Source organism: Pongo abelii, chromosome 19, assembly GCF_028885655.2.
Source record: "Pongo abelii isolate AG06213 chromosome 19, NHGRI_mPonAbe1-v2.0_pri, whole genome shotgun sequence".
NCBI lineage: Eukaryota > Metazoa > Chordata > Mammalia > Primates > Hominidae > Pongo > Pongo abelii.
Window position 1 is genome coordinate 19758276 of NC_072004.2, and position 15100 is coordinate 19773375.

Below are 15100 nucleotides of genomic sequence, written 5' to 3' on the forward strand. Positions count from 1 at the left end.
ACCACTAGTGAAACTAACTAAGGCAAAGAGAAAAGACACAAAAAACCAATATCAGGAATCAAAACAGAAGCCTGCTCTATAGAGCAGTGTATTAAGACACTAGGAGGGTTCTGTGAAATACTTAGGACTACAAGTCTGACAACAGAGATCCAAATAATATCACATTGAAAAATACACTTACTAGGCCGGACATGGTGGCTCATGCCTGTAATCCCAGCACTTTGGGAGATCGAGGCAGGTGGATCGCCTGAGGCCAGGAGTTCGAGACCAGCCTGGCCAACATGCCAAAAACCTGTCTCTACTAAAAAATACAGCCGGGCACTGTTGCTCACACCTGTAATCTCAGCACTTTGGGAGGCTGAGGCAGGTGGATTACGTGGTCAGGAGTTCGAGACCAGCCTGGGCAACATGCCAAAAACCCGTCTCTACTAAAAAATACAGCCGGGCACTGTGGCTCACACCTGTAAACCCAGCACTTTGGGAGGCTGAGGCAGGTGGATCACGAGGCTAGGAGTTCGAGACCAGCCTGGCCAACATGCCAAAAACCCGTCTCTACTAAAAAATACAGCCGGGCACTGTTGCTCACACCTGTAATCTCAGCACTTTGGGAGGCTGAGGCAGGTAGATTACAAGGTCAGGAGTTCGAGACCAGCCTGGCCAACATAGTGAAACCCCGTGTCTACCAGAAACACAAAAATTAGCCCGGTGTGGTGGCACACACCTGTAATTCCAGCTACTCAGGAGGCTGAGGCTGGAGAATTGCTTGAATCCGGGAGGCAGAAGTTGGAGTGAGCCAAGATCGCACCACTGCACTCTAGCCTGGGAGACAGAGCGAGACTCTGTCCCCCAAAAAATAAAAATAAACTTACTAAAATGGACACAGAAATAACATAAAACAAGAAAACTCGTACATATACCAAAGGATTTGAATTATTAGAAGTCAAACCAGCCAACAAAAATACTGTTCCACATGGAAAATTCCATACCCAAAGAAATATTCCAAATATTTAAAAAGAAAACACCTAAATTTCTCAGACTCTTCCAAAGAAAGAAATATAGGCAATATTTTTCAGTTTTTTTTGTGTGTGTGAAGCCAGCATTACGTTGACACCACAATCTGAACGGTACATTAGAGAAAAAACTATAGGCCCTCTCTTTCATTAACAGAAATACAAATATTCTAAAAAAATTGTATCATATGAATTAAACCACATATGGAAATGTAACACATGGATACCAAGTGGGATATACTAAAAAATGCAGGATTGGTTAACATCCAAAAATAGTTCATGTAAAATATCCTATTTTCAGAAAAATAGGAGAAAAACATATGATTACAGTATATGCAAAAAAAGCCTTTATTCAAATTCAACAATTAGTCATAAACAACTCTTAGCATATGTAAAAGAAGGCAGCCTCCTTAATCTGATTAAGTTTGTCTAAAATGAAATTATAACAAACTACATAAGGAATACAGGATCACTGAAACCTTTTCCCTGGAATCAGAACCAGACACACCGTGTTCAGGAGGTGTGATCGGGACAATAAAAGGAGAAAATAAAGAAAAATAAAGGTGTAACAACCAACATTGAAGCAATATAGCTGTTATTATACGTGGCTGACACTAAGTACATACGTATTTAAGTATGTAAGTATTTAAGTACATAAGTACACAACTACATGTACATAAGTACATGGAAAACCCACCACAATCCAAAAATGATGGCTATGAATATGTGAATAAAGCTAGGTAACACGATACAAAATCAATCTACAAAATCAATTAGTTTCTTATTTACCAGCAAGAAAGAAATGTGAAATAAAATTAAGGTACAATGACCAGACTAAGAAACAACTCTCTGCGCTAGAAATGACCCCATAAAGGATTAATTTCTAGAATACCTTTTTAAATTCTTCAAATCAACGGAAGAACACAAATGACCCAACAGAAAAACCAGCACTGAAAATGAAGACAAAGACGCAAAGGCCAATAAATATTCACAAAACTTCGCTTCACTAACTTATTTCCAGTTCCAGATGACAGAGGCCCTCAGGGACCCAGGAGGCAGGACCACAGGGAGGTGACAGCGCCAGCAGCAGGAGGGCGGGCCTCTGCCTTGGCCCGAGCGGGGCCACAGCTCCTGGCGGGCTGCAGGGGCCGGGAAGCCCGAGCAGCCTGGCGCTCCTGGCCCCTGCACACGCTTCCCTCCCTCCACCCCGTTCCTCTCTCTCTCTGTGCCTTGGGCCCCGTGGGATGCGCTCACATCCAGACTCACCAGGCCCGAGACGTTGGGAGAATGGAGAAGCGCTTGCGAGCCGAAAGTCCTCCAGGAACACGTGAAGGAAGCTTCGCCTGCACCTGGGACACCCTTCCCTGATGCTGGCCTCAAGGCAGGCGCGCCGCACACGCTTCCGGTCCATGACGCCCACAGCGCAGAGCAGCACGCGAGCCCAGCCTCCACGAAGAGAAAATGGCGGAATGGGTCTTCGCCTCCATTTTACAGTGGCTGTACTCAACCGCTGTATCTTGGAAGCTTGGTTCTGATTGGGTGAGAAGGAACTTTTTTCGACAACTCTTATTGGATAATAAGTGCGCAGAACACTTGCCTCGTAGGCCAGCCGTAGAGAAGGATGTCCCGGGTGCAGGCGAAGTTTTGTTCATGTGTTCCTGGAGGATTTTTCCCGTGGCAAGCCCTTCTCCATCCTCCAGCATCTCAGGCGTGGTGAGTCTGGATGTGACCGCTTCGTATGGGGGCCCCAGGCACAGAAAGATGCAGAGGAGGGTGGATGGAAGGGGAACGTGGGCAGGGCCCAGAGAGCATCAGGTTGCCCGTTTCACCAGGCACCTGTGCTCTGGTGCAAGGGAGAGGCCGGCCAGGGACCCTGGGCCGGGCTTGGGGTGGTGGGCAGGGCAGGGTGGGGCTGTGGGGTGGGGCACATGGCCCACACGAGGAGCCACATCTTGGGGAGCCTGGAGTGGGGGGGCGGCTGGCTGGGGTCTCTGTAAGAGCCTCTTCGTGAGCAATGTCCTTTAGGTTTCCTGTGGGCTGAGACCAGAGATAAATGCCCCTCACCTGACCCTTAGGTCTCTTGGGGTACAGAAGGGTGAGAGGAGTGGAAGGGGACATCCCCCTCTCAGTTGGTTTAGATCCTCTCTTAGCACAGCCCACCATTTCCCCATCCTATAGCTGAGCCCCTGTTTGCCCACCCCAGCCTGGAGTGTAAACCCGGGGAAAGGTTTACACGAGGAGACTGGGTTAGCAAGGGCTTCTAGGGATGGCGCAGGGTCAGAAGCTGACTGGATGGAACTGTAGCCCCTAGAGTGCATTCCTGGGTGTCAGGCTCTGCAGAAGGGGCCAGTGTAGACACTGCACCCCTCTGGAGCCCCAATTTCTTTATCTGCGATGTGGGTTGGTCTTCGAGGCTTGATGGCATTTCTGTGCTGTGAGGTGGGCCTGGTGGGTTTGGGCTCAGTTTCCAAGGCAGGGTAGACTCTCGGTCCCCTCTTTCTCTTCAGCACCCAGCCCCAGGCCAACACCATGGGTGCAGCAGTGTGGGGTGAAAGACAGCAACTTTGGGGGGGTCACCTGACACTGCAACCCATTTCCCCACCAGACAGGGTTGAGGCAGGCCGGGCTGGGGTGGTTGGCTGCCTGGGAGGGTCTGGGGATGGTGAAGTCCTGCCTTCTCCTCTTCTCCGTATTAGGTCATGGGAAAGCATAGCTGGAGGGCCCGCCGGAATCGCAGGTGACAGGCCTGAGAGCAGTGGCACGCACACGCACACAGGCGGCACCCAGCACGAGGATTTGGAGAAATGAGGCAAATTCCTGATGATGGGTGGGGAGGGGGTCCCCAGCCACCTGGGAGCTGGCAGGTGGCCTGTGGTGATGAAAGCCCAGGGGAATGGAAACAGAGGAGCAAGCCTGTTGTAATCGCTACGCCCACTTGGTGGCCTATGAAGGAAGCGTGTGAACCCCGGCAGCCCTACACAACTTGGGGCCCCTCTCCTCTCCAGCCCTTCTCCTGTGTGCCTGCCTCCTGCCGCCGCCACCATGACCACCACCATCCGCCAGTTCACCTCCTCCAGCTCCATCAAGGGCTCCTCCGGCCTGGGGGGCGGCTCGTCCTGCGCCTCCTGCCGGCTGTCTGGTGGCCTGGGTGCTGGCTCCTGCAGGCTGGGATCTGCTGGCGGCCTGGGCAGCGCCCTCAGGGGTAGCACCTACTCCAGCTGCTACAGCTTTGGCTCTGGCGGTGGCTATGGCAGCAGCTTTGGGGGCGTTGATGGGCTGCTGGCCAGAGGTGAGAAGGCCACCATGCAGCACCTCAATGACCGCCTGGCCTCCTACCTGGACAAGGTGCGCACTCTGGAGGAAGCCAACACTGAGCTGGAGGTGAAGATCCGTGACTGGTACCAGAGGCAGGCCCCGGGGCCCGCCCATGACTACAGCCAGTACTACAGGACAATCGAGGAGCTGCAGAACAAGGTAGGACCTGCTGGTGGGAGGGGTCTCCAGGGGGTATGACTTCTTCCCCCCAACTCCTGCCCTGGCCAAAGGCCTGGAGTCCAGCCATAGGGTCTCAGGGAGCCAAGGGTGGTTTGGCTGTGGCTTAGCTTCTGGGAACCTGCCTTGGGGCCTCTGTGTGGCCCACATCCCCCTTTTCTGGGGGCAGCAGGCTGAGTCAGGAACAAACAGGCCTCGTGGAGCCCCTTGGAGCCTCAGTTTCTCCGTCGTGCACCTCCTCCACCAGGAGAGGTTGAAGGATGAGGCAGGAGGATGCAGATGGAGGGCTGGGCCCATCGGCCGCTGGATGCGTGGTGTCTTGCTCCTTTGGAGCAGGGGTCAGCAGGAGGGGGTTTTGGGAGATGTGGAGTGGGGGTGTCTGAGTGAGCTCCCGATAGCACCTGCTGCGGGGGGAGGCAGAAAGGAGAGGGCGGGACCTCAGGGTGGGGAAGGCCTCTGATATGCCTGATTTGGGGATTTTTCTGGCTTCTCCTTTCCTCCTACTGTCCCTTAAGATGGGCTCAGCAAACCCCAGGGGGTGGGATTCGTTTCCACTCGACCCTCTCATCAGCCCTTCCAACCTCTTAGAGTCCTGGCAAAATGAAGGCAGGTGAGCAGCCAGGACCTGGAGCTGCAGGTCCGAGCAGCCTGGGCTGAAGTCCCTGATTCCCACGGCAGGTTTGAGACAGAGCGGGCCCTGCGCCTGAGTGTGGAGGCCGACATTAATGGCCTGCGCAGGGTGCTGGATGAGCTGACCCTGGCCAGAGTCGACCTGGAGATGCACATTGAGAACCTCAAGGAGGAGCTGGCCTACCTGAAGAAGAACCATGAGGAGGTGAGGTGGCTGGGGCAGAAGAAGGTCAAAGATGCTGAGGAGTGTGTGGCAGAGCCCCGGGGCTGGGCCATGGCTGACGCCGTGGGAGAGAGCAGAGCAGGCGCACTGGGATTAGTCACCTTAGAGGGCTTCCCTGTCTGCAGAGCCCTGATCCCTGGGGTCCAGCGTGCAGGGCAGACTCCTCTTTGTACCACACTGCTTCTCTGTACCCAAGGAACCTCCCAGGGGCCCGCAGAGGCTCCCTCTACCTGCCCTGGCTTCCCTCACGAGGGCGGGGGATAAGTAAGGAAGTCTCCTTCTTGTCCCATTTCAAACTCTCAAAGCTGAACATCTACATAGAAGCTTGGAAATTAGAGGGGAAATTTTGGGGCATAGGCCTAAGAATTAGATTTTATTTTGGAGAGCCCTTGGTCTAATGGGGGAGATAGAGTCTGATGGTGGAGGCAATAGTGAGCAGATGAATAAAATCATTTAGAGGGTCAGATAGAGCAGAGGGAGAACAAAGGAGGGGTCCTTGTGGGGAGTGGGTTCCCCTCGTGGGGGAAGACTTGGGAGTGAGAGGTCAGGATGGGTCCAGATGCGCACATCCACATCCCCTTTTTCCATAGGAGATGAACGCCCTGCGAGGCCAGGTGGGCGGTGAGATCAATGTGGAGATGGACGCTGCCCCAGGCGTGGACCTGAGCTGCATCCTGAACAAGATGCGTGAGCAGTATGAGAAGATGGCAGAGAAGAACCGCAAGGATGCCGAGGATTGGTTCTTCAGCAAGGTGGGGGCTGCTGCAGGCCAGAGGTCTCTCTTAAGGGCTGGGGCTCAGGGGCCTTAGCACTGACAGTAAGCCCACGGCCAGGTGTCTTGGAGGTGCCCCCTCCTCAGCAAGCTGCATGGGCCACAGGGTCACCCGCTGCATCAACAGACCTGGAGCTGAGCTCAAGCTGGGATCTGGGGGGTGGGTGGGGAGGTAGGGAGACCCCACAGAATAAAGGCAGAGGGTAAAGACCTTGGGAGTCCCCATCTCTCTCTCAAGAAGTCAGGAACTAGCACCAAGGGCCAGGCTACATGTTCTGGCTGGTTCTCAAGTTCCTGGTCTGTGCCTCCTACACACAGGGATTAACCATAAAACGTTAACATTTCAAATGGCATGTTTCTGGGCTTCGGGACGTGGGAAGCTGATGAGAAGGCACCACTCTTTCCGCAGTTAGATTTGGGAGGAGGCCTGACTTGGGAGAGGGATCCAGGCTCACACCACCCTGTCCTGTGTCCTGTCTGCAGACAGAGGAGCTGAACCGCGAGGTGGCTACCAACAGTGAGCTGGTGCAGAGCGGCAAGAGCGAGATTTTGGAGCTCCAGCACATCATGCAGGCCTTGGAGATCAAGCTGCAGTTCCAGCTCAGCGTGGTAGGAACAGTCCTATGCATGGGGGTGGGCCCAGAAGAGGACACTGACAACCCTCACTGACCCCTGGTCTTCCTGCCTTCCTGGCAGAAAGCATCCCTGGAGGGCAACCTGGCGGAGACAGAGAACCGCTACTGCATGCAGCTGTCCCAGATCCAGGGGCTGATCGGCAGCGTGAAGGAGTGGCTGGCCCAGCTTCGCTGCGAGATGGAGCAGCAGAACCAGGAGTACAAGATCCTCCTGGACGTGAAGACGCGGCTGGAGCTGGAGATCACCACCTACCACCGCCTGCTGGAGGGCGAGGATGCCCAGTGAGTAGGGGAGCCTGGGGTCAGGGCTGCGGGCCTCTTGGCAGGGGTGGGGCTCTCAGACTCACACCTAATTTCCTCTCTGTTTTTTTTTTCTTTCAGCCTGACTCAGTACAAGAAAGAACATAAGCATCTTCGTGGCTGAGGCCCTGAGGATTGGGTGCATGGGACAGGCAGCCCACCTGCACGTTGCTGGGGCTGGGTCGCCAGGGCTCCAGGAGTTGATGGCTGTCCCTCAGCAGAGGTGGGAGAAGCGACCCATTAGCACTGAGAATTGATACTCAGGAAAAGATCAAATGAGAGAGACGCTGTCTGGTCTGATGGGGGTGGGCCAGGGAACTGGTCCTTACCTTGGAGATCCTAGTCTGATGGAGGAGACAGGTCCCAGCTCTGGAGATTGTCATCTGATGGGAAGATAGGAATATGGTCTCATGATCTTTGCTCTTGACAGCTTTCGGATGAGCAAAAGCAGTCCTGTCTCTGGGGACCCTAGCCTGATGGGAGATAGGGACATGGTCCTTGTCCTCCAAATTCCAGTCTGATGGAGAAGATATGATCCTAGCCCCAGGGTTCCTAGTCTAATGGAGGAGGTAGGGGCCTGGTTTTTGTCTTGGCGATCCCAGTCTGATGGGGGAGATGGGAGCCAATCTATGTCCTGGAGACTGCAGAGAAATGGAGACGGATTTCATGGCGTCTACACGGCTCCTCCCTGGCAGGACACACTGGGTCAGAATCAAATAACCCATCTGGGGAGGCAAGACTCACACAGGGCCACCGGCAGAGGGATGGGATAGAAGGGAGGCGGTGGCAGGGACAGGAGGGATGTGCGTGCAGTGTGATGTCAAGGTGCCAGTGGAGGCACTCACAGCACCTGGGGGAGGACGAGGGAGAGAGCCGGGTCCTGTCCGTGAGGACTAGGGGGCAAGCGAGGGTCTCCTGGCCCCTACCCACTTTAAAGCGCCTGCTGCTTCTGCAGCAGTGACCACCCATCAGGTGCGTACCATTGTGGAAGAGGTCCAGGATGGCAAGGTCATCTCCTCCCACGAGCAGGTCCACCAGACCACCCGCTGAGGACTCAGCTTCCCCGGCCAGCCCCCCAGGAGGCAGGGAGGCAGCTGCCCCATTTGCCCTGCAGTCTCCGGCCTCTCCAGCCTCAGCCCCCTGCTTCAGTCCCTTCCCCATGCTTCCCTGCCTGATGACAATAAAGCTCGTTGACTCAGCTATGAAATGTGTCCTTGTTCTGGCCCCTCAGGTGGGCACTAGGGACAAAACGGTGAAATGGGAAGGAGTGAGGGTGAGGGGAGATGGTGCTTGGATACCCACTGTTGTTGACTGGCAGGTCAGGGGTCAGCTTAGACCAATATAAAGAGTAAGTCTGGGGAGAGTTTGGGGGGGATGCTCGCATCTCCCAAGGGCTGGAGATTTTCAGGGGGTGGTCCAGACTGCGCTAGACCCAGGGTGGAGTCGGTGTATCAGTTGTGGTCCTAGGTGGCCACTGCTTGCCCTGTGAGTAGCTCTGTGACTTTGGGAAGTTAGGCAGTCACTTCCCCTCACTGAGCCTTGCTTTCCCATCCATAATTGGATGGGAAGATCTCAGGTGTGGGAGCCCGAATCCTCAGAGATGACTCACTCTGTCAGTTGCTCCTCCCTGTCCTGTGGGCTGTGCCCTCCCCCTAGATGGGGCAGGAGGTGGGCAAGGGCTGGGATAAGCACAAAGGGAGGGTGGGTGGGGGAGGCAGGCTGGGTGGTTGGGGCCCAGACACCTGTGTGAGTCTCAGAAAATCCCGAAGAGGGGCTCCAATTGCCTCCGCCCTGGGAATGTGAGTGGGAGGCTGGTGTTTTCAGGGAAGGCTACGGACCCCAGGCAGGTATGGGAGAAAGGGTGGGGCCTCTCAGAGATGTTTCCTCACATAGTCAGCTGTTGCTCAGGATGGGGACGGGGCAGAGTGGGGGGGCACTGCAGATGGGGTGGCTGTGCCTAGGGAGCAGTGCCACTCTCCCTGGCGGTCTGGATCCTCTTTGGTTCCCCACCAGGGACAGGGGTGGCATGAGGAAGGGTAGAAACTGCCTCCTAGGAAAATGAGAAGGAACAGTCCTGCTCCAGCCACTCCCAGCACCCTCTGAGCACCAGCCCCAGCTCTTGCTGGTGGCAGCAAATGTGGCTGTGGGGACCAGTCTGTGGGAGGTGAGCCTAACACCTGGAAATGTTCCTTCTAGTAAATCTGGAAACTGCCAGGCGGGTTGGCCTGCTTTCCTGGTTTTCTTCAAGCAGTGGGTTAGTGGGAGGAGGGTGTCTCCACCTCATCACTGCTGGACCTGTGGTGTCTCTGCTGCTGCAGAATCAGACCAGGGCCCTCAAACACCCTTTCTCTCTTGGTGCCTGGAGGCTGGGGGTGGGGCCCAGGCCCGAGGAGAATGGGAGTGACCAGAGCCCTCTAAGCCGGGGTTGGTGGGGGTTTGGGACTGGCAGAGGCCAGGGAAGGGGGTGGGTACTGACCACTGCGATATGGGTGACTTCGGGCTGGTCACACGTCCTCCCTGGACCTCGGAGCTATGACATCCCGGGAGAGTGTTTCTCTCTGCAGGGGAGATGGCTGCCTGGAGTCGGGGACTTGCGCCTGCAGCGGCATCTGCACGACTCAAAGCAAGGGCACGCTCTGCTCTGTCAGAGGCTGATGTCTCCCTGCTGTCTGGCAGCAAATGTGGCACCATGGAGGGCAGGAGGCAGGCACTGTTTGCACCAGGCCCCCACCACACATCCTGCCACAACCAGAACCAGCCCTGGGCTGCAGATGGCTCATTCTGGAGGGTGACTTCATTTGTCTGAATAGTCCCCGGAAGCAGGGAGGGTCTAGGGGAAGGCGCCTTGTTGTGTGGATGGGGACACTGAGGCCCCAAGGAGCAGTGACTCAGCCCTTGTCCCAGAGCCTGGGGGGTCAGTAGTGGAGACGGGCACGGGAGGGGAGTGGGCCCCGCTTCTGTGCTGGGAAGAGGAGCCAAGCCCCACCTCCTCCCCCACCTCAGCCTCCAGGCAGGGCTATCTCTCCCTCCTGTAGAGCCTGGGGTCCACAATTACTGATGGTGAGAGTGAGGAGGGGTCAGAGTGTGGGAAGGACCAGAGACAGCCCCAGACTGTGCCCCTCTGCTGGGGAAGAAGCCCTTCTCCACAAAGTGAGTGGGTGGGAGGCTCAGGAGGCCAGAATGGGGGAGCCCCCCGGTGTGCCCAGAGAGCTGAGCCAGTAGAGGCAGTGGTTGCCAGGGGCTGGTGGGGAGACTTGAGTGACTTTGTCCAAGGACCCCAAGTGGGCCCAGGATGCTGGGGACATGTGCCTGGGCTGGACTGGGGACCCAGCTATGGGACTCAAGGAGGGACTCACAGTTCGTCCACACACTCCCTGCCCACTGCACAGAATATTTCACCCCTGTCATCAAGGCAGAAGCTGCGGATCTGTGGTTGCACTATGGAGCTGCCACACCTGGTCTCATGTGATGGACACACACATAGGACTCTCAGGCCAGGCCCATGCCAGTGGTAGCCTGCCTCTGGACCCCCCTTGCAGGGGTTGACCTGGCAGCATGTCTCGTAGGGAGCTGGATGTGGTGGGGGACACTCATCCATGGCATGACATCGCTCTGCATCTGGTGTGCACTGAGTCCAGGGGAAGGAGGAGACACCGGTCCTGACCCCGAGAAACAGTGCCTGCCCCGAGGGGACCTGAGGGACTGACAACAGTCCCTCAGCCCTTATGCGGTGTGGGTCTCTTGTGGCAACCAAGGTTTTGGGGAGATGAGGGGAACAGAGGGAGCAGAGCCAGGCAGGTCTCCACACATGCACAGAGCTGAGGGGATAACTGAGCTTGACAGAGACCCGTCCTCACCCTGAGCTGTAGTGACCATTTGAAGAAACATCCCTGAGAGAGGCCCACTCTTTCTCCCATACCCCACTGGGGTCCGCAGCCTTCCCTGGAGGCACCAGCTTCCCGCTCACATTCCTGGGGTGGGGGCAATGGGAGCCCCTCTTGGGGGTTTCCTGAGACTCACATAGGAGTCCGGGCCCCTTGTTTGTGCAGAACAGGCACCCCAAGTGGGCCCAGGCTGCTGAGGACATGTGCCTGGGCTGGATTGGGGACCCAGCTGTGGGACTCATGGAGGGACTCACAGTTCGTCCACAGCCACTGTGCCCACTGCACAGAATGTTTCACCCCGTCATCAAGGCAGAAGCTGCAGATCTGTGGTTGGATTGTGAAGGGCTATGACAGCCCCACCTTCAGAAGGGGGGCGTCAAACATGCAGGAGGGGAGAGGACCCCCGAAGGTGGGCCTGGCACTCACAGATTTCCCCAGATCCCGGGAGCCGTCACGGGGCAGAGCCTGGGCCTGGACATTCGTTCTCCCCCAGGAACCCTGCTCCGTCTGTTTCTCTGCAGGGCCCCAGTACCCCATCGTGGCCTGACTTTAGTGTATTGGGATTGTCTTTACCACCTTCTCCCGCAGAAGACTATGTCTCCAGGGCTTCTCCGTCTTGTTCTTTGAGTCTGAGTGCCCAGCACAGTGCCAGGCACATAGTAGGTGCTTTATAAACACCTGCTCATAAACATAACGCTAGCCACCAGCCTTTGCCAGGTGCTTTATTTATTTGGCCTCTAATCCCCTAATATGCCTGTGAGGCAGGGCTGTTATTCCCATTTCCCAGAGAAAGAAACTGAGGCTCAGAGGGGCTGAATGTCCTGCCCAAGTTTTCGCCCCTGCTTTCTCCGATCCCAGGCTGCTCTGTCCTGGCTCATTGGGGCTCTACTTTTCCTTCCTCCTGCCCTGAAGCCTGTGGCTCTGGCTTGTCCATCCGGGGCTGGGGGCCCTGCCGCAGCCCCCTTTCTCCCCTCAGCTTCTCTGCCCCCCTCCTCAGCCCCCTAAGCTGCCCCCTGCCTTCCCAGCCTGAGTTGACTGGGGAGCTTGTAAAACAGCCCCACCAGCAGGCTTGTCCTGAGCGGTGCTGATGCGGAGTTGGAGCAGGGCTGCGAATCTTCTTGGGGACTCTGATGATCTGTCTGGTTGGAGAATCACTGCAAGCCAAGGCGTGGCATTGGCCAATGGTGATTCCCGGCCTCCTCAGGTATGCCATGATCTCATGCCTCATGCTTGACATGGGCAGGACGAAGGACAGGAAGGAGGCAGGGTGCAGGGAGGAATCCTCTGCCTGGAGGATGCCCACTGGGCTTCTCTGTGCTCACCAGGCTTAGTGGTCCTGGCTCTTGGCCACCTTGGGGCAGGTGTGCATCACCGATGCAGAGGAAACGCCTCCTCCTCCTCTGTCAACTCGGATCCTCTGAGGCCCTGCTGGTGCCTCCCTCTGCTAGGACCCTTTCAGGGATCAAGGCCAGGAGGGCAGCCCCCTCCTCTACTGCTGAGGCTCAGCGGGGTAATGCTTACCCCAGCTGCCTCCTGTGGTGTGGGCGTGGCAGGCAAGCCCAGCACCCCAGGGTTTCTAGCCAGGTTCTGTATTTTCCAGCGTTAGTTTTCCCTCCAGGGTCAAATGATAAGTTTTTCTAAGGTCAGAGACTATGTCATCATCTCCCTCTTCACCCCCAGCCCCCGAGAGCTGTGCACACGGCAGGCAGGTGCGTGATCCATGGAGGTGGCTGAGCAGTTTGGCGCGTTGGTCAGCAACTTCCTGCAGCTTCTCAGCCCATGCAGATCCTCAGGTCGGCAGTGCTGGGCTTGTGTATAATCCCACCCTGACACCTCCTGGAATGGGGAACTTGGCGGGGGGCAGTGAGCCAATGAGAAAGGGGTGTGTGTGCACGCACACACGGTGGGGGCAGAGAGTGAAGAGTTCTCAGAGACTCCACTGCGAGAGTCGGTGTGAATCCTGGCTTGGGAGTTAGAGCTGGCTGAGTCTCTGCTCCCTCACTTTTGTGCTGCTTAACCTGGATAAGGCTTTCACCCTCTCCGGTTGGCGTATTGATAGCCTTTGGTGACCTTGAAGACCATTTTCAGTTCTGAGGGTGATAGGTCTGTGGTTGGACCGGAACTCCAGGCCCACCTTGACACCTGAACACTGAGGTTTTTGCCCAAGATTCCGGGGTCCCCTTTGCCCCTCTTTGGGGTGGGGGTGGGTGTGGGGAAAAGAAAGAGAGATCAGTGTCTATATAGAAAGAAGTAGACATAAGAGACTCCATTTGGTTCTGTACTAAGAAAAATTCTTCTGCCTTGAGATGCTGTTAATCTGTAACCCTACCCCTAACCCTGTGCTGGCAGAAACACGCGCTGTGTGGACTCAAGTTTTAATGGATTTAGGGCTATGCAGCATGTGTTTTGTTAAACAAATGCTTGAAGGCAGCATGCTTGTTAAAATCATCACCACTCCCTAATCTCAAGTACCCAGGGACAAAAAACACTGCGGAAGGCTGCAGGGACCTCTGCCTAGGAAAGCCAGGTTTCTCCCCATGTGACAGTCTGAGATATGGCCTCATGGGAAGGGAAAGATCTGATGGTCCCCCAGCCCAACACCCGTAAAGGGCCTCTGCTGAGGAGGATTAGTAAAAGAGGAAGGCCTCTTTGCAGTTGAGATAAGAGGAAGGCATCTGTCTCCTGCTCGTCCCTGGGCAATGGAATGTCTCGGTGTAAAACCCAACTGTATATTCCATCTACTGAGATAGGAGAAAACGGCCTTAGGGCTGGAGGTGAGACATGCTGGCGGTAAAACTGCTCTTTAATGCATCGAGATGTTTATGTATGTGCACATCAAAGCACAGCACCTTTTCCTTAACCTTGTTTATGACACAGAGACATTTGTTCACATGTTTTCCTGCTGACCCTCTCCCCACTATTACCCTATTGTCCTGCCACATCCCCCTCTCGGAGATGGTAGAGATAATGATCAATAAATACTGAGGGAACTCAAAGACTGGGGCCAGCGCGGGTCCTCCGTATGTTGAGCGCTGGTCCCCTGGGCCCATTTTTCTTTCTCTATACTTTGTCTCTGTGTCTCTTTCTTTTCTCAGTCTCTCATACCACCCGATGAGAAACACCCACAGGTGTGGAGGAGCGGGCCACCCCTTCAGGTGGGGAGTGTCGAGTTCCCTCTCCCAGGTTTGGCTCTTAAGACATGTGCATCCGTTCTGCTCTTACCTCTGGGATGAGTGACCAGGGGAGATGTAGCAGCGACAAAACCCTGATTCTGCTGAGACAAGGAATTGCCTGCTCCAGTGGAGCCCAGGCAGAGGCAGGCTGTCTCTGGGCTCCTCACCTCAACAGAGGCACTGCAGAGCAAGGCCGTGGCCAGCACCGAGGGATGCCCCACAGCACCCTGAGGAGGCCCCGTCTTGGTGCCCAGACCCCTCCCCCTCCCTCCAGTCCTCGGTGCTGGACCAGCCTCTCAGGCCAAGGCCACGCCCACCCTGGGGCAGACCTCATGCCAGTGATCGTGGGGAGGTGGGTGAGAGTTGGGTATACCGGCCCCACCTGCAGGCATGGTGGGAGCCTGGAGAGGGCCGAGGTCTGGGTTCTAGTTGCAGCTCTGCAGCTTAAAGCAGAGTGACTTTGAGTGAATCTCCACCTGTATCTGGTTACCCCTCTGTCCCCTCTGATCAAGAAAATTATATAAATTTGAGACGCACAGAGAGAGGGCTCAGGATGATGGAACAGGCTTAGGCAAGGAGAACAGGCAGGCAGGTTCACATCTCAGCTTCCAGTGACTGGTGTCTTGGGAAGACCACTTACCCTCCCTGAATCCCAGCTCCCTCGCCTGAGGACTGGTGGCAGGAATAACGCCCCCGTCATCCACGCTCACAGAACCGTACGGCACACACCATGCATGCCTGAGTGGGCCCATGACCAGTGCTCTCCCCCAGCTCAGCTGGATGAATGGAGCTGCCAGGCCCAGCCTGGGATCTGTGGACACAGGAGAGGGAACTGCTGGGAATGAATCCCCAGCCAGTCCTGTTTCTACAGGGTGGGGGGGACTCTGAGGCCCACGGCGGGGTCAGAGTTCAGACCTGGCTGTAGTGGCAGGATGGGGCTCCCTCCCACCAGCCTGCAGGTGGGGTGCCTGTGATTAGGGG

The 15100-nt window shown here is 56.0% G+C and overlaps 2 protein-coding genes across 2 annotated transcripts in view; one reads left to right on the forward strand and one right to left on the reverse strand.

Moving 5' to 3' along the window:
- LOC100458093 (misshapen-like kinase 1) overlaps positions 1 to 2421 on the reverse strand; it is a 33859-nt gene extending 31438 nt beyond the window's left edge. Inside the window, exon 1 of the mRNA XM_063719045.1 lies at positions 2277 to 2421. Coding sequence (XP_063575115.1) covers positions 2277 to 2421 — 145 coding nt within the window. The remainder of the gene's footprint in view (positions 1 to 2276) is intronic.
- A 1508-nt stretch (positions 2422 to 3929) lies between these two features.
- LOC112131869 (keratin, type I cytoskeletal 17-like) lies at positions 3930 to 8227 on the forward strand. The gene is made up of 8 exons (XM_024241803.3): positions 3930 to 4497; positions 4865 to 4871; positions 5118 to 5337; positions 5946 to 6107; positions 6611 to 6736; positions 6824 to 7044; positions 7144 to 7178; positions 8018 to 8227. Exons 1-8 carry the CDS (start codon positions 4053 to 4055, stop codon positions 8110 to 8112), a joined length of 1311 nt encoding a protein of 436 aa, XP_024097571.2. The 5' UTR covers positions 3930 to 4052; the 3' UTR covers positions 8113 to 8227.
- The last annotated feature ends 6873 nt before the right edge of the window (positions 8228 to 15100 follow it).